The 19,778-nt window shown below is 36.9% G+C and overlaps 1 protein-coding gene across 6 annotated transcripts in view; it reads left to right on the plus strand.

The window, feature by feature from the left end:
- Positions 1 to 19,778, plus strand: part of CAB39L (calcium binding protein 39 like) — a 128,711-nt gene that overhangs the window by 39,532 nt on the left and 69,401 nt on the right. For all 6 annotated transcript variants that reach the window (XM_042967235.1, XM_007097715.2, XM_007097716.2 and 3 more), the window contains 2 exons: positions 9,323 to 9,464; positions 13,050 to 13,214. In XM_042967235.1, the coding sequence (XP_042823169.1) occupies positions 9,354 to 9,464; positions 13,050 to 13,214 (276 nt within the window). In that variant the 5' untranslated portion in view covers positions 9,323 to 9,353. The remainder of the gene's footprint in view (positions 1 to 9,322; positions 9,465 to 13,049; positions 13,215 to 19,778) is intronic.

Genomic DNA, 19,778 nt, shown 5'->3' on the forward strand with positions numbered 1-19,778 from the left:
GTACATGAAGTTAGGAAGATATATAACCACTAAGTTAGAAGTTTGGTTACTTTTTATGTTTTTATCTATGGAAATCTTGAGATTTTTCTTGGCTTCAGAGATGAATTTCTCACTTCCTTAAACTTTTACGGGAAACCTTTGAACTATTTTTGAACAGTATAATTGGAGGTTAAACATAAAGGCCTGGAAATGCTCATTAGCCCCTACAGATAGACATTTATTCCCCTTTAAATATTTTAAGGAATGAAAAACAAGGAAATTGAATGTCCCAAATGACCTTTTCTCCTAGCTTCCCCTTCTCATTCCCCTATAAACACTCCTCTCCACTTATATCACTGAACATGTTCAGATGACTCACTCGAGTGATTGACTCAGGGCCATCTTTAACAACACTCACATGTAAGTTAGGGATATGAAGCATTTTACCACGTATCAGAAAAGGGAATGCTGCCAAAATCTACTACAAAATCTACAGGGCCTGAGTTCTCTGGAAGTAGAGCTGAATAATTTTTCTTGGCTTTCTCTCCAGAATCTGAGCCAAGTTCTACTCTTTATGAAAATTTCATAGCCAAAGTAACAGAAATCATATTTGTTTGACTAATGCTTTGAAAAGACATGGTGACCAGATATTCCACAGTTTGAACTTTAAAACACAGTTAGTTGTTCACTTATTGAAAAATATCATTTATGAGAAGATGTTTCCATTATAAGAGCATTTGCATGGCCTGTTAAACAAAGTTTGGGAAAAAAACCCAAAATCTGAAGGAAAAAGAAAATTTAGCATACATAAACCGACTACCCAGAAACCATCACCATTAACTTTTGTAAATTATTTTTTCTATGTGTATGTTTTGTGTATTTGTGTTTTGTTTGCTTTTAAACAGTTCCATAATATGGAATGCTGTTTTTAACATTTCCATTTTATTTCACATTCTTTGCAAACATTTTCATAGCCATACAATGTACTGCATTTCGTCAAATCTAAGAAGCCATTGGTTATAAGTCATATACTTTATATACCATTAAAAAGGAAGGAAAACAACCTACTATTTAGGGTAAAGTTTCCTCAGTTGTAAAAACACCTCAATTTCAGAGATGTTAAAATGTTTTTAATAATGTCTCAGAGAAAACCCTTAGTTTATCTTGCTAACATAGATTTCCAGAAACAGAAGTAAATCAGAGGTTGTGAACATTTAAGAGTTCTAGATCCATACTGCCAAATTACTGTCCAAGTAATATTCCCATCAGTGTGACCCGAAGGGGAATGGGATCAGGGAGATGTACCAAGGGGGTTGTTTAAGTTGTTTTGTATTTTTTAAGCTGGGTGGTAAATATACAGGAACTGGTTACATTGTTTTCTATTTCTTCTTCTATATGCCCCAAATATTTTATCTAAACCAAATTAAATTAAAATATCTAAGGTAAGGGGCATCTGGGTGAATCAGTTGGTTAAGCCTCCAACTCTTGATTTTGGCTCAGTTCATTATCTTATGGTTTGTGAGTTTGAACCCTGCATCGAGCCCTGCATGAAAGTGTGGAACCTGCTTGGGATTCTTTCTCTCTCCCTTTCTGTCTCTCTCTGCCACTCCTGTGTTTTCTCTGTCTCTCAAAATAAATAAAATAAACTCAAAAAAATTATTAAAAAAAATAAATAAGATATCTAAGGGGAAAAGTGCTGTTGAAGCATTTTGATTAGCTTAATGGTGTCACAATCCACTTGTGAGCCAACTGCTGTAGTCAAGGCAGTGGAAGGAATATTTTGGCCACGCCTGGGTCATGTTCTGCCCTTTGGGTAGGGTGGGGTGGGAAGTAGAGCAGACAGGTCTATCACCAGGAGAAACAGGGACCAAATAGCTACCAGAGATTTTCTTTTTCTTTTACTTTTCTGATTCAGTTGTTTCTGCTTCTATTGTTGCTATTTCTATCTCTCTCTTCTTGGAGATTTTTGGGGTGGTTTCCTTTTTAACTTGAATTCTTATTTATTTTTATTCCTGTATGAGTTAATTATAATTGTAGATTCTTACCCTCCCACATGTCCTACCAACAATAACAAGGCATCCTTTCAAGAATTATTTCTGATTTTTAGCATTTATTTTGTTGAACCTTTGTGGGTTTGATTCCGTCTCGTCTCATACGATTTTTAGTAAGCATACACAATCTGTTCACACACAAATATGTTTGCTAGAGATTCAGTTATGAAGTTATAGACTTTCAGAACTCTGTAGGTTTTTGTCTATGTTCTTATGACATTTAGTTTTGTGGAAGTTCAAAGGCAACTTGACTTTTATCCTTTGTTTTTGTTAAGGTCATTTTATAGGAATGAGCTTTGAGAGCATAAATTTTGTTTCTTTTAAAAGCCACAAGACACGGAATTTGGGGTGTCATCATTAATCTCAACTAGAGAAGTTCTTTAGGGGAACAGAGGTTTTGATTTTTTTTTTTTTTTTTTTTTTGTCTGCTGAAGCTATTACATCTTTCTTGCCTCTGCTTCATTTTTTAGATTTTTTTGGTTCTTGTTGGCTTCCTCCACCTCCCCCCATTGTTGTAATACCTGTTTTTGTAGGATAACATTTTATCTTTTCCACATCTCTGTAATATACATATATAGGTGCTCAGTAAGTGTTTTTTTAATGAACAAATGTAGACTGACTAATTTTGTACCTTTCAGTTGTCCTCAGTCAATTTTCCATGGGGTCGTTTCTGCTCTGTGCAGGTTTGGATTACTAGACTGTATGTGTGTGTATGGATATGTGTTTTTGATCTTTCATCTTGGCTGGGTTTTAGCTGAAGTCCTTTTTTCTCTCTCTCTCTCTCTTTTTTTTTTTTTTCCAGTTACGTTTGTTCTGTCTCCTACAGAGAACTGATTTGGGAGGCAACCTTTCCTGCCTAAGCCCATAGGGCATTTCTCCCCTTTCTTGGGCTGCATTTTCTTTTTTTTTTTTTTAAATAGACCCTACACTATTTATTGTTTATTCTGTTTACTCACTCTTGAAAATGGAAAAGTACAACAGGGCCACTGTCAGTCCATAGACGTTTGTTTGCTGCATGGCCCGCTATCAGCACTACACTAGAGGGCATGTTGGTATGCGCGGCCTCCATAGTTTTCAGTGCTCAAGAGGCATTCCTCTAGTGTCAGTCTGTTGGACATAATCTGGCATCTTCTCCTGTCCCTGCTTCCTGCTTTGCTGAAATATAATGTATATTCTAACAACTCTGAGGTGGACTTTATGGAAAAATTACTACTACCCCTTTCTCCCCAGAAGGCACCATTTTCAGGACTCTGTCATTCCTTTTGTCTCTACCTGAAGCACTTTGTCTTTAGACATGATGGATAGATAGTAGGAGTCAAAGACAGAATGGATATGGACCAGTGATGAGCAACCTAGAGCTCACTGTATATAACCGGTCTAATTTCAAAATATGATGCTCTTTCTTTAAGAGCCCTCTCTTACAGTATGGCAGTTCCTCAAAAAGATTAAAAATAGAACTACCGTATGATCCAGCAGTTCCACTCCTGGATATTTATCAGAAAAAATGAAAATACTAATGTGAGAAGATATATGCACCCCCATGTTCATTGCAGCATTATTTTTTAAAAAATTTTTTTAATGTTTATTTATTTTTGAAGGAGAGAGAGACAGAGTGTGTGAGTGGGGGAGGGGCAGAGAGGGAGGGAGACACAGAATCTGAAGCAGGCTCCAGGCTCTGAGCTGTCAGCACAGAGCCGGACGCGGGGCTCGAACTCACAGACCGTGAGATCGTGACCTGCGCCGAAGTCAGACGCTCAACCGACTGAGCCACCCAGGCGCCCCCATTGCAGCATTATTTACAATGGCCAAGAAATGGAAACAACCTAAGTGCCAAGCAATAGATTAATGGATAAAGAAAATGTGCCTCCCTGCCCCTGTCCCTGTCCCTGTCCCTGTCCCTCTCTCTATATATAATTCACACATAAGTATGATTCACCCACAAAAAAGAATGAAATCTTGCCATTGATCAATATGGATGGACACTGAGGACATTGTGCTGGGAAAGTAAGACAGACGAAGAAAGACAAATATTGTATGAGTGTACTTATGTAAGTGGAATCTAAAAACAAAACAAAACAAAAATGAGCTCATAGATGCAGAGAACATATTGGTGGTTGCCAAAGGTGGGGGGCTGGAAGTGGATGAAATGGGTGAGGGACAGTCAAAAAGTACAAAGTTCCAGTTACAAAAAGCAAATAAGTCATGGGGATGCAATAAGTAAAATAAAATAATTAAACTAGTATTAACAAACAAATACAATGTATCTGGCCTTTCCCAAGGCATTTGGCAATTTTTTTCGATATCTTCATAAATGAAATGGAAAAATATGAGTTAGGGTGATATGACTAACTGAATTCACCGTTAAAGTTTTTGAAAATGAATGCCCTCATTTTATAGATAGAATAAATGACACACAGACAAGGGTGATAATTTCTGAATCATAGTGGATCAGTTACCAACCCAGACCAGATGAAGTTTTGTTTAGCAGGTAGTATTGAGTGCCGGTGGCTCATTTGTTAAATGACCAGTGGGGTAAAGGATGTGATGCACATGCAAGTGACCAGCGTGGCTTCCCAGAGTAGGAAGGGCAGTCAGGAGTTTGAGGGCGATACAGGAAGGTGTTCAGTCTAGAGGTGGGGTGGGTCTGGTTACGATCTGAAGAGAACAGAGCAGTTAGGAGAGTTTCATCTTAATTTGTGGAGGATCAGGGACTGGGGCTGCTTAGTTTGAGATACAGGTTTTGATTTCCCTCATGATATGGATCCCAGAACTGAAGAATAATGATCCTATGAAATTTAAAAATATTATTAAACTGATTTTATATATAGTGGTTATAGTAAGTAGATATACCTAAAATATGAAAATAGTGATTTCAAGAAAGGAATACTGTATTGAGGGGCATTATACTGTGTCTTTCTTTCCCTCTGTTATATGATCTCATTGATCTTAAAATGTTTACTTTCTCCATTTAATAGTAAGTTCTAAAGAGCAAGGATTGTATTTTTCTTATGCATAGCTCTATCCTAAGTACTTAGCAAGATTCTTGTGCTTAGTACTTACTGATTGTTTGTTGAATGAAAAAGTAAATGAATAAATGAACAAACCAACACGCAAATAAAAAGTTGGGAGACAGCAGATCAGGAAATGCTGGGTAACTACCATGTTAACATGGGAGTCCTGAAAACATTTGTAATTTTACCAGAATTCTCATTAGAATTAGCTCAATACAAGGAGAACTGAGCAGAGCAATAAGTAATGAACAAAAATCACGTCATATGATACCATATTCTAATTTGTATTTTGTTTTGATGTCAGGAAGCATTTAGTTGAAATTCCCACAGTCAATTATCTTTACCTTAGTGCAGAAGAACCACATGAGGAAAAAGAACAATTACACAAATGCATTTAGCTAAAAAAAACAACTTATAATGCTAAGTATTTTATCATTAAATATTTAACAATGAAAGAATAAATGTACATTTTTTAAAAGAAAAAGTGTGTGAGTCAAAGAGCCAGAAATATCTAGGGCACTTAATTAAGACAATATGATATCTCAATTATGTCTCAATTATTATTATGTCTCAATTATTAAGACAATATCCCATCTCAACTATGTCTTTCCCTTTCATGAAATAATTTATTCATTATGACGTAGAACCTTTTGTAATAATAGCAGCTAAACATTATAGAGTACCTTACTTATACAAGACCCTATGCAAGGTGCTCTACTTTTTAATCCTCATAATCCTAAGAGGGAGATGTTATCATCGCATTTACAGATGAGAACAGAGCCTATAGAGGGATCACATCCTGTGCCCAAGATCACTCAGGTCGGAAGCAACAATTTGCTTGCTCTGCCCAACTCTGTAATGACTGTTTCAGCACCCACCCTACTTCCACATTACATATGCTTTTAAATTATATGCTACCTTCATTTATTTATGTGTAGGGCTGATTACTAAAGAAAAACCTAGTCTATCTTTATAATTTTATTCTTGAATTTTATTAAGGTGCATGATATAATATTCTTCTGATTCTCTCTTTTTTGCACCTGACACCATCCACTGAGAATCAGTGTGATCCTCACATGCTTTATCTTTGAATCCTCTGTCAACTTTCAGTATCCACTTTAGAGGCTCCCTGGGGTCTCTTAACTTGCTTTTCAAACTTATCCTTGCCTTGAGGGTGGGCAAGTTCCCTTCCCACTGACTTTCCCCACACTGAAAAGCTGAGGCACCCGACTGAAAACAGCATCTCTTCTGAAAACAAGAATTGTTTTTTTAGGTCTTCTGTTTTATCATCAAAATCCACACTTACCACTTTGATTTCTACTTCATAACATACACATATCTCACTGGAATTCCTGATCACAAACAACACATACTGAAGGAATTTATTGGAAGGATATAAAGTAGCTCATAGAATGGCAGAAATGCTAGAGAATCAGAATCGGGAAATAGAAATCTAGGGGGATTAGGGATTTAGGACCATAACCACGGTTTTGCTATAGGAATAGCTAGTTAGAATGCTGCTATCCACTGATGTGCATGTTTGTGTATACACGTTTGCATGATATCCTGCATTGATTAACTGCATCATTGTTAGTAAGAAAAATATTAGAAAAAATGGAATTAACCCAAATGTCCATCAATAGGGTATTGGTAGAATAAATGATATAGTCGTTTAAGAAGAAAATGGGGCACCTGGGTGGCTCAGTCGGTTAAGCATCCGACTGCAGCTCAGGTCATGGTCTCGTGGTTTGTGAGTTGGAGCCCTGCCTCAGGCTCTGTGCTGACAGAATAGTATATTGGATAAAAGTTATTGTAATAGAACTAACCATACACTCATAGAATGATATTCAAGATATTTTAAAAAATGGGAAAAAGTTACAAAATAATGTTTAATATTATATTTTTGTCTTAAAATATATTTATTTTGGAGGTGCCTGGGTGGATCAGTCAGTTAAGTGTATGACTCTTGATTTCAGCCCGGGTCATGCTCTCACAGTCGTGAGATCAACAACTAACAGCATGGAGCCTGCTTGGGATTCTCTCTCTCCCTCTCTCTCTCCCCTCCCCCACTCACGTGAGCATGCCTTCTCTCAAAATAAATAAATATTTAAAATACATATATATATATATATATATATATATATATATACGGGGTGCCTGGGTGGCTCAGTTGGTTGAGCATCTGACTTTGGCTCAGGGCATGATCTTGTGATTTGTGAGTTTAAGCCCCAAGTCTGGCTCTGTGCTGACAGCTCAGAGCCTGGAACCTGCTTCAGATTCTGGGTCTCCCTCTCTCTGCCCCCTCCTCCACTCATGCTCTGTCTCTCTCCCTCTCTCTCTCAAAAATAAACATTAAAAAATTTAAAAAGTATATATATATATATATATAGTTTAGGGGCACCTGGGTGGCTCAGTCAGTTAAGCAGCCGACTTCGTCTCAGGTCATCGTCTCGCGGTTCACGAGTTCGAGCCCCGCGTCAAGCTCTGTGCTGACAGTTCAGATCCTGGAGCCTGCTTCAGATTCTGTGTTTCCATCTCTCTCTCTGCCCCTCCCCTGCTCACGCTCTGTCTCTCTGTCAAAAATAAATTTAAAAAAACATTAAAAATATATATGTTTATTTCTATATGTATAAAAAATTTCAGGAGGAATATATACCAAAGTTTTTTTCTCTAGGTGGTTAATTAATGGAACACTTTGATTTATTATATCATATTTCTGAAGTGTTTGAAATGTTTTTGTTAATAACTATAAAGTACATGAATATGCCTCTCCTCACTGAAGCTTTCAATTATAATTTTCTCCCTAATACTTACATTTTTAGTGTAAGTAGGGCAATGACAGCCATATTTAGCTTTCTCTGCTCTACGTAAATAGATGTTCTCAAAAACAAGAATTAATACTCCTTTTCCTCACTCTCCTCACCCTCCACTGTGGTAGGCCTCATTTCTTTAGTGAGTATGGCCAACTGGATATGGAAGAGTAAATACAGAACAGATTCTAAATAGTTTCACATTGCAATTTTGTGATTGTCATGGAGTAGCATTAAATATTGCTTTACCACAGTATGTAGATTCTAATCCCACTTTTGTTTTACATTTTTATTTTATCTATCACTGTTGTCATCACTCTCATCAGTTAAAATAACTAGTTTTAAATATCAGCTTGTTCTCTAAAAGTACTCCTTTTCCCATTGGGATTTTTCCCCAATCATTGTATTGTAGAAAAAAATTTTAAACTCTGAGTAAAAACTATTAGGCAAAGTTTTTAAAATATGTCTTAAAATACTTATATGTATTTAAATTTGGTGTAAAACTTGATGAAACTCATTTTAGTTTGATCAATATTTAAAAAAATTGTTTTAAATGTTTTATTTATTTTTGAGCAAGAGAGCATGAGCTGGGGAGGGGTAGAGAGAGGGGAACAGAGGATCCAAAACAGGCTCTGTGCTGACAGCAGTGAGCTCAGTGCAGAGGTTGAACTCATGGACCTTGAGATCATGACCTGAGCTGACGTCAGACTCTCAAGCAACAGAGCCATCCGGGCACCCCTAATTTGATCAATATTAATGTTTCAAATTATTGAATTAAGATTATTAGAAACTTATAAGATATTTTGGTATAATAATTTAATCATGTTAAGAGTTAAAATAATTGCAAACTGGTGGAGCCACTCTGGAAACAGTATGGAGTTTCCTTACAAAGTTTGGAACTTGCAGCCCAACATTTATAGCAGGATTATCTACAATAGCCAAATTATGGAAACAGCCCAGGTGTCCATTGACTGATGAATGGATAAAGAAGATGTGGTTTATATATACACAGTGGGATATTACTCAGCCATAAAAAAGAATGAAATCTTGCCATCTGTAACAATATGGATGGACATGTAGGGCATTGTGCTAAGTGAAATGTCAGACAGAGAAAGACAAATACCATATGACTTCACTCATGTGGAATTTAAGAAACAAAACAAACAAGCAAAGGGAAGAAAAAAAGAGAGAGCAGCAAACCACGAAACAGACTCCTAACCATAGAGAAAAAACATGGTTACCAGAGAGGAGGTGGGTGGGAGGATGGGTGAAATAGGTGATGGGGATTAAGGAGGGCACTTGTGATGAGCACTGGGTGATGTATGAAATGTTGAACCACTTCATTTTATTTATTGAACACCTGAAAATAATATTACACTGTTAACTGACCAGAATTTGATTTAAAACTTCAGGAAAAAAATTAAAAAGAGTTAAATTCATGATTTTTGTTTGCTTATTTGTTTGTTTTTAGCATTCTGTATTGGAAGAAGAGATTTCTATAGATGAAAAAGATGCCTTTGTTTAGTAAATCACACAAAAGTCCAGCAGAAATCGTGAAAACTCTGAAAGACAATTTGGCCATTTTGGAAAAGCAAGACAAAAAAACAGACAAGGTATGAACTAAAACAATAATGTTATTTTTTAAATGCATATGTTCCAAAACCAAAAACCAGTATAAAAGCTTAATGAAGAATCCCAAATATGGTCTGTGATGCTCACATAAAGTTTCTATAAATACATTTAAGTGTGGCGGGGCACCTGGGTAGCTCAGTCGGTTAAGCATCCAACTTCAGCTCAGGTCATGATCTCACAGTTCATGGGTTTGAGCCCCATGTCGAGCCCCATGTCTGTGCTGTCAGCACAGAGCCTGGAGCCTGCTTCGGATTCTGTGTGTCTCTCTCTCCCTCTCCCCTGCTCACCCTCTGTCTGTCTCTCTCTCCCTCTCAAAAATAAATAAATATTAAAAAAAATTAAAAAAAATAAATTTATTTCAGGTTTTATGCAATTGTTAAGTCTGTTGCCTTGAACTCTTAGTTCACTCTCTTGAGCCTCTGACCAAACTTGGATCCCTTTAGACTATAGAGCTTAAAAATCTAAGGGGTTACAATGGAATATAATGTTATACTGACATGAAGGATAAAATGGTTTTTGTTTTTTGGGTTTTGGTGGGGTTTTTTTTTGAGAGGGAGAGAGAGAGAGAGAGAGAGAGAGAGAGAGAGAGAGAGAGAGAGAGACAGGGCATGCACAAGTGGGAGAGGGTCCGAGAGAGAGGGAGAGAGAGAATCCCAAGCAGGCTTCATGCTGTCACTGTGGAACCTGATGTGGAGCTTGGTCTCATGACTGTGAGATCATGACCTGAGCTAAAATCAAGAGTCATATGTTTAACTGGGTGAGCCACCCCAGGTACCCCAAGACATTTTTATTTAAAGATCAACTGATAATTTCTACGACAGTGAACCTCATTTTAACATTTTTCAAAGGTCCTACTAAGCAGGGTTTCCTCATAGGAAGGATTGTTTTTATTATTTTATTCCTTCAAAGGGATGTTGGATCCTGCATATTCAATTTCTCTCTAAAGTGACTAGTATATGGCAAGACTTAAGAGATCTATAAAATAAATATTCTTCAGTTCACAGTATCTTTCTATCTCAATGTATAATACAATCTTGTATTCTTATAGGAATGTAGGAATCTATTTTCTATCTGACATCTTATAAGGGATGTAGAACTGTATTTTAAATTCTTGTGTAGTTGTATAATATTGAACCAAATATTGGCCCATTTAGAAGAAATGACCTCCATAAAAGAGTAAATATAAATGTCAGAAGACAGGAAAAAAAAACCATAAAAAGATACTCATTTCCATAGTAGTCAGGAAAAAGCCAATTAAAACCATAGCACATTCCTATTATACACCCACTATCTTGGCAAAAATGTCTCATATTAAGTGTTGGCAGGGATGGAAAGCAAATGAGAACTTTCATCCAGTGTGAAGGATAAAGTACAAACTGGTGTTACTGCTTTGGAAACCAGCTTAGTATCATCAGTCGTATATGAAGATGTGCCTGTGCTAAAACCTGCAGTTCCACTCCTAGGTACAAACTCTAGAGATAGTCTTGCACTTAGGCACCAGGATGCATGTATAAGAGTGTTCATAGCATTGCTCTTCATAATAACCCCTCAGTGGAAACAGCCCAAATGTCCATCAAAGGTAGAACTGAAAAATTGTAGTCTCGCCATCAATGGAATACTTGAGAGCAATGAAGTTTAAGGCACTGCTGCCTACGTGCAACCGCATGGATGAATCTCACATACATAATACTGAGTAAAAGACGCACCTCATAAAAGGACACAGGTACTATATCAAAAAGTTCAAAATTGGCAGGACTAGACTATATTGTTTTGGAATGCAAACACAAGTAAGAAAACTATAAAGAAAACTAAAGAAATGCTCATCAAAGACATAAAAATATTTTCTTCTAGGTTGAAAAGGTTGCCTTCAGGTGACTTCAGGGTTTCTGAAAATACTGTGTTCTTGCCCTGTGTTATGGTCACATAGCTGTTTGCTTTATAATTATTCTAAACTATGTACAATATAAAGTACTCTTCTCTGAATAAATCTCACACTTTGAAGAGACTTCCAACCTTTAATAAATTAAGGATTGTTTCAGTCAGATCTTAAGATGTATCTGGAAATTATGTTTTTAAAGTAGTGTTATGCTGCTATGAATTACTTTTATTTAATTTGCCTTATTCTCTTAATTTCCTGCTTCAATTATAATGATTACAGTAGTACACTTGAAAGTATAAAACTATATTTCTTTTAAAATATTCAGCAAATTAAATTGTTAACTGATTGGCCTGTTCTCCTTTGCTCGCCTGCATTAATTAAAAAAGATTTATTGAGTAAATTCACATGCCATATAATTTGCTCCTTTAAAGGGCAAACTTTAAAATTTACAATTCAGTGATTTTTAGTATTCTCACAAGGTTCCACAATCATCACCAATATCAAATTCCAGAACATTTTCACCACCCCCAAAATAAATCCTGTACTTGTTAGCAGTCATTCTTCATTCTCCCTTCCCCAAGCCTGAGCACCCACTAAATCTACTTTCTACTTCTATGGATTTTCCTATTATTCTTTAAAATATGGAGAATTTTTTTTTTAAGTTTCCTAGATAGCAAAAAAAGGCAATGATTATGTGGGAGAGATAAGTGGATTAACAAAATTTAATGGGTTTTGATAATTGTGTGTTTGACAATTTTTTTTTTTAATTTTTAAAATTTTTTCTTAAAAAAATTTTTTAATGTTTATTTTTGAGGGAGAGAGAGAGAGACAGAGTGTGAGCCCAGGAGGGGCAGAGAGAGGGGGAGACACAGAATCTGAAGCAGACTCCAAGCTCTGAGCTGTCAGTGCAGAGACCAACGTGTGGCTCAAACTCACAAACCATGATATCATGACCTGAACTGAAATCAAGAGTTGGATGCTTAACCGACTGAACCACCCAGATGCCCCAACAATTCAGTTTTATTACTTAGTCCGTTAAAAAATCAGAGTAATAGGAATTTGTTGAAAAACCTTAACAAATGCTTTGAATAAAGACAAGTAGCTACTGGTAGGATAGGTCTTCAAAACAGTCAATTTAATTTTTAAGAGTAAAATTTATAGTTAATTACTAGCAAAGTTGGACTATGAGTATGGTTTTAAAAGTTTTTTTTTTTTTTTAAGTTTGAGAGAGAGAGAGAAAGAGAGAGAAAGAGAGAGGGAGGAGTGGGAGCAAGAGAGAGAGAGGGGAAAGAGAGAGAATCCCAAGCTGGCTCTGCACTGTCAGCATAGAGCCCAGTGTGGGGCTTGAACTCATGAACTGTGAGATCATGACCTGAGCCAAAATCAAGAGTCAGATGACTAACTGAGTGAGCCACCCAAGGACCCTGAATATGTTTTAAAAGAAGATTGTTTTTTAATTATGTTGACTAACTAGAAATACTAGAGATATTTTTTATGTGAATAAATTTTTGCAACATTTTCCAAAATAGAAAAAGAAATGTCTATGAAAAAGTGTTTTTTTGTTTGTAACTGTAGTGTTCTTTGATCATAAATAAACAGGATCCAGAAAGTAGATTTGTTCGTTTGTTTGTTGATAGCTTGAAAATATTCATTCCTCATAACTATGAGTGTATTTTTTGTTCACCAGGCTTCTGAGGAAGTGTCGAAATCACTGCAAGCAATGAAAGAAATTCTGTGTGGTACAAATGACAAGGAGCCTCCCACAGAAGCCGTGGCTCAGCTCGCACAAGAGCTCTATAACAGTGGCCTGCTGGTGACATTGATTGCTGACCTACAGCTGATAGACTTTGAGGTAAACTATCTGTAAAAGGATGACGCTTCTGTTTTTTAATTTTAGTGTATACAAGATCATAAATACTTGACTTTTTCTATTATTACCATTCATATATTATATAAAACCCCAGTATTTTTCTAAAACTTCTAAAATTTCTTTAATAAAGCAAAAATGTATCTTATAGTTAAGTTTTCTGCCGGTAGGTAGCAAGGTTGGTGGTCAATAATAATAGTAATAATAAGAGATAACTTTGAGTGCTTACACATGCCATACAGTTCTAAGCACTCATCTCCTTTAATCCCCCCCCCCCTTTTTTTTTAAATTTTTATTCTCAAGTTAGTTAACATACAGTATAGTCCTGGATTCAGGAGTAGAACCCAGTGACTCATCTCTTACATATGACACCCAGTGCTCATTCAGAAGAGTGCCTCCTTAATGCCCATCACCCATTTAACTCACCCCTCACGCCCTCATCTCCTTTAATTCTTAAAACTACCTATGTGATTGCTACTATATGATTAGCCTCATTTTACTGATGAAGAACCTAAAGTTCAAAGATAATAAGTAATTTGTGCAGTCACTCAGGTACTTAAGAGCCTAAGCTGTATTCAAACTTAATGTCTCTCAGGCCTGTTCATTTAGTTATAAAGTATTATACCAATGATTTAAGAAGTTTGTTAAATGCTAGTAATATAGGATATTTATCTCATTTTGAAAGCAGTTATACCTCATTTATCTAGATAATAAGTGAGCTAAAAAAAAAAAAAATTTAGAAATGTTAAATGGTGAATAAGTATAGGCATTTAATTACCTGTGGCCTGAGAGCAGTGTTTTTCAGTGAACAGGCTGTATGTAAGGCAAGTTTGGCCATTGGCTGTTTGAGTGATGGAAGTCTTAGCTTTGATTTGTTTGCTGTTTTGTTACCACCATTACTAAGTGCTTGGGTTTCTATTGATTTTCAGAGATAGAAGAAAATGCAAATTTCTGAAATAGCTTTTAGTTTTCTCACTGAGGAGATGAAAGGAAAACTAATTATGGTGATTACAGTGATTAGACCAAGATAAGGTCAGGGCTCTGGGGATCTTTGGAAATACTAGCTCACAGCTCTCTGGATGGCTTAGATAGGGGAAGATTTTTGGCTGAGGGCATGGGGAGGAGGAATGCAGAGCAAGACTGTTCTGGAGACATGAAGCCAGGTGTGTTGGCTGAACACTATACTGAGTGGAGGACCCCAAAGGGTCCAGACTTCAACTCATCCTTCCTTTCAGACACACCTGCCTTTTTCTTTCTTTCCTTCCCTTATCTATTCTTCTGTCTTTGACATTTCTGCTCAATAATCTCTTTTCCTACTTTCTCCTCTTGCCTAGCTCGCTCACTCGCGCTCCCTATCTTACTCTTCACTTTTTAAACTGGCCATATGTGGAATGAAGTGTAGTTTTATCATTGCATCTGTGTATTTTCATGTTTCTTTTATTTAGTTTCAAATGAGATATTATGAACATTTATACGAGTCGTGCCTAGTGGAAAAATACTTGGAATTAAAATTGTTTAGAGTCCCTGCTGTGCCATTTGATAGTAATGTAACCTCTTTGAGACTAACTTTTGTCATCTCTAAAATAGGAAAAGTATGAACTTCCAGCAGTTTTAAATATTAAACTGAATTTAAAAAATACATGTTGTATAAGAACAATAAATACATGTACAGACTATACACAAATGTCAGATAGTATATTCTTATTTCCTCTCTTAAACTGAAGTTAAATGTAAGCTGGTTTATTTTTGTTATAACCCTTGATTTTTTTTGTTTATTATTTTAATTTTAGATTTAGTTAATCAGTGACCATAAATGGGAAAAATACTCCCTACTCTTGGATTATGGTATTATATTTCTATAAATCTATTGTTTTGCTGATTTCCCTCAAAGCAGCAGTATATTAAGCCATTATCGTGATTAATTAATATGTTAGCTTGAGTTGGTTTATGAGATTAGCCCAATTTGCAGTTGGATGCTGGAAGAAATATGACCAAGGATGGTTATGTTTTGAAGAATGAGTCAGGGATGAGATGTCATGAGGTCCAGTGAACTAGGAAAGTCTTGAGCAGCCACAGAATAGTGTTGGTTCAAAGCACTACCCAAGAATTAGGGAGGTAAGAGTATATCAAGACAGACTTAGGGTATCTTGCAACTTTGCTTAGCGTTGGCTTAGATAACAAAAGAGGAACAATAAGAACTACTTATACAAGACTGTCAGTTAAGTGTCTGACTCTTGGTTTTGACTCAGGTCATGATCTCAAGGTTCGTGAGTTCGAGCCCCACATCAGGCTCCGTGCTGACAGTGGGGAGCCTGCTTGACGTCTCTCTCTCTCTCTCTCTCTCTCTGTTTGCCTCCCATCTCTCAACAAATAAATAAACATTAAAAAAATATTTTTGGATTAAGACATCCAGTTGCCTAAAAGTTGACTTACACATTATCAAGTCAACTTTTACTGTCTGGAATCCTTAGGGAAAGAAGTATCTTTCTGAATATTTTCATTTTCCATGTAAGTGAAGATTAATTCTTCAAATAAAGGAAGTCAAACAAATTACTTTTGTGGATTACATTTTGTCTAAAATGCATTGTATACTTGCCCTTCTCCAAAGTAGTATTCTAGATATAATTTTTTACTGTTGACTCAGAACTAACATTATGAAGATCTATTGTTGTTAGCAATAAAACAGCAGACAGTTCTTTTTGTTTTCAACTTTACTAAGGTATAATTGACCTGACAGTTCTTTCTTGACCTTGTCCATTCAACTGATGTAAGACGATGCCTAGAACTCTGTTATAAATGAATGTGATATTCAGTAGGTGCGGCTGTCCTTCTCAAGACCATAAAAAAATAGACAGTTATAAGTACTTCTTGGTTGACTAAGTGAAAAGCAGTTAAAATTTAGGACAGTTCAATTTTAAGCATTCCACTGATGACATACAGTATTTTCAGGAAGGAGGCACCATTTGTAGCATTATTAGCTTACTTGCAGAAATATGCTATATATCTCTATGGACTGGAGGTACTAACCGTCAGCCTGCAAAGCAGCATCTTTCTATCTCAAGCCTAAAGTATCCATATAAGCTAGTGAGAGCTTGAAAAAATTCATCCTAACTTTAGAACTCAGTCTAATCACACAGAACTCTGCCCTCCTTGTCTCTTGGTTCGTAGGTAGAACTGGTATAGTCCCTTCTGGATTGAAAGTATCTTGAGTACTAGAACCCTGTTTCCCACACCTAATGCTATACACACTGGTTGGTTGAGTGAATGAATGAATGAATGTAGGCATGAGAATGAGAGACTGAAGCAGAGGTAAGGGAATTAGACCAAAGGAAAGTGTTCTGAATGCAGCAATAAGCCAGTTTTCTTGAAGAATTAGTAAATTGTTTAGAAGATAATTCAAGAGCGATGATAACATTCTAGTAAGTGAATAGCCTCTCATGGGGTTTTTGGAGAGTACAATAGTCATCTGACTGCAAAATTTCTGGTATGTGTTTATAACAGGAAGAAAAAGATATTATTTAGGGATGGGCTATAGCTTTTGTCAGATAAACTAAAAGGATGGGACATTCCTTACAGAGAAAAGTGAACTTTTAGAAGACACCGAGATGGGTTTTTTTGTTAGTTGTAAAAGTTTAGGTCTCTAGGCAATGTCTGGAAGGAAAAGACTAAAAGGGAAGAGCTTAAATTTCCTTTTGCAGAGTAAAGTAACAGAAATTTGAGAAATGCCCTCTCTTTGGCTATGATTGATGGAAGTAGGGGAAAGTTTTGGAGTGAGGGAAAGAGATTCCAGAACCATGACAGAGAGAAGGGACTTAAGGAAAAAGATGATCAGGAATTCTGACAAACCTTTAAAAATAGCGATTCATAGAATTCAATTTGAAATTGTTTCTGCACTATGCTATAATTACCCTTTGTTACCTTTAAACCTTTGATAAAAGAACTATGTACTAACAGTATATGCTGAGTGAAGGAGAAAGGGTGGTTTTCTATACTTGGAGGCAACAGGGTGTTGAGGAAATAACTAGCTGCAGGAGGAAGGACCGGGAACAGGGTTGAGGGGAGCTTGGAGCAGGGGTTCAGAATCCAGAGCTGACAACAGTGATGGTGGCCATGGCAGTGGCTTAGATTGGGTAGCAGGCACTGCCTTGGGAAACTGTGTGACAAACCCATTTCTCCTTCAGGAATCCAGAGCAAAGTGGTCCATTGGGGAGGGGAAAGTACTGGAGTATCCTACTATTTTGTAAATAAGGGTAGTTAGGAGGCACACCTTCGAGTTAAAATTGTGGGTGGCTCAGTCAGTTAAGTGGCCGACTTCAGCTCAGGTCATGATCTCACAGTTTGTGAGTTCAAGCCCCACGCTGGGCTCTGTGCTGACAGCTCAGAGCCTGGGGCCTGCTTTGGATTCTGTGTCTCCCTCTCTCTCTGCCCCTCCCCCACTCACACTCTGTGTCTCTCTCACTCTCAAAAATAAATATTAAAAAAAAAAAAAATGGGGCGCCTGGGTGGCTCAGTTGGTTAAGCGCCCAACTTCAGCTCAGGTTGTGATCTCCCAGTTTGTGGGTTGGAGCCCCTCATTGGGCTCTGTGCTGACAGCTCAGAGCCTGGAGCCTGCTTCAGATTCTGTGTCTCCCTTTCTCTCTGCCCCTCCCTTGCTCATGCTCTGTCTCTGTCTCAAAAATAAATAAAACATTAAAAAAAATTAAAAAAAAAAAAGAAAGTCTCATTACTTTATAGCCATAAATTTTTAATCTAATCCTTTAGGCCTTAAAGTTGCTGACAGAAAGGAACTACTTCTGCATATTATTATGAGGTTAAAAAAAAAAAAAGACTTGTGGCTGAGATTGCAAATCTTCAGATTTTATGGGCTCAGGATCAAACTCAGAGCTGTGTTTTTTGAGGTTTGGCCACTATTCAAGACACAGCTTCAGACTCTGATGTTTTGAAACACAATGTGATAGGAGATCAAAGGATGAAATTTATTGATGCATTCATTTTAAAGAAAGGCAGGTGAGCCTTGCAAAACTAGGGTGGATGCAAAGTCATCTATTCGGGCTGAATTAGAAAGTAGTTCAAAGAAGCAGAAAACTTTCTGCATGATAATTTAATCTCTAAGGCTTAATTCTTGCTACATTAAATAAAAGTCAGCAAAATGAGTACTTCAGTATCAGCTTCTCATTAACCCATTTTATGGTCCTAAATTTTTGAAGATTTCTGTCCCTTTTTAAAAATCCTTTTCTGTTCCCTGGCCTCCTCTTTAAAGTGGTCCTTCGCCTTTGGTTTTATTACTATAAAAACGAAAAATCATAAAGCCTTAAGACATAAACTCTGACTATGCTTCATGCATAATTTGAAATGCTTACCATGTGTATAGGGCATTGATTCTACTTGGTCTTCATTCTGTTTGGTTGTTTATATATTTTGCACCTGCCATTAAACAAATTAAATTACAGAATTTACAATTACAGGTGAGGAAATACTATATCATATTAAATGGAATTTTATGTTATTGTTACCCTAATGCCCTCTTAAAATAATGAATATAAACTTTAGAAGCATTTATCCTATAAAGGTACATAATATGTAGGTGATTTAAAATGGTGTTGGAATCAGGCCCTTAATCAGAAGCATAACATGTTAATTGGTTGTATTCTCCCTATAAAGACAGTGACCATTTTACTTTGACCCTACTATACTTTTTAAGCAATGTAACCTGCCATAAAGATTAAGACTGCTCATGCCATGTATAATGTACAGAATGTTTTGTCCCCTCTGCTTTCTGGGGAACACTGGCTCCTTCCCCACCCACGTGGTTACAGTGGGAGCAGCCATTTTGCGTGGCTTGACACCCTGCCCCCCACACACAGCTGATTGGCTTAGTAGTGGATATCTGATCAAAGGGACAGGACCACAGTATTCTGCAGGATTCTGGAAGTAAAACTGAGGTAGAACCTCAGTCTCCAACCAGGAGCTAATGGTATTCCACGCGAGTTCTGTATCGATGGTCAGGTTTCCTACCATGTAAATGAAAAAAGTAGGAAGCCAGCCTGCAGAAAAGACAGAAAGAAGAATGATGATAGGGAGAGAAATAAAGGGTCAGAGAGAGATAGAGGGCCATCCTTGATGGGATTCGTGTCATAGGTAAATATAATTATACTGAAAAAAATTTGAGAGCAACTCATCCTGAGCTAGCCTGTGTTTGGGTTCTTCGAAACTTTCCCAGTACCTGTAAGTTAGTTTAGCTTGAATTTTAGTCCCCTGCAAAAGCGCTCATCCATGCAGTGAATACTCCCCACCCCCAGCTCTGCTTATCTAGTTCTGCTCCCGAAAGTCAGTACAAACATTTGCCCTACACACCTTAGCTCTCCCCGTCCCACTCCGCAAGGCCAACCTGTACAGGAGCAGAAGGGAGAAAGAAGCGAACAGAGGAGAGAAGTCAATGGCTACAATTATGTTTCATCTTTTTAAAAGTTAAGGTATAATTTACAAACAGTGACATTCTCTCTTTTTAATATGCAGTTCTGTGATATAGGAAAATTCCATCACCCCCCA

Source organism: Panthera tigris, chromosome A1 (genome assembly GCF_018350195.1).
Source record: "Panthera tigris isolate Pti1 chromosome A1, P.tigris_Pti1_mat1.1, whole genome shotgun sequence".
Classification (NCBI taxonomy): Eukaryota; Metazoa; Chordata; class Mammalia; order Carnivora; family Felidae; genus Panthera; species Panthera tigris.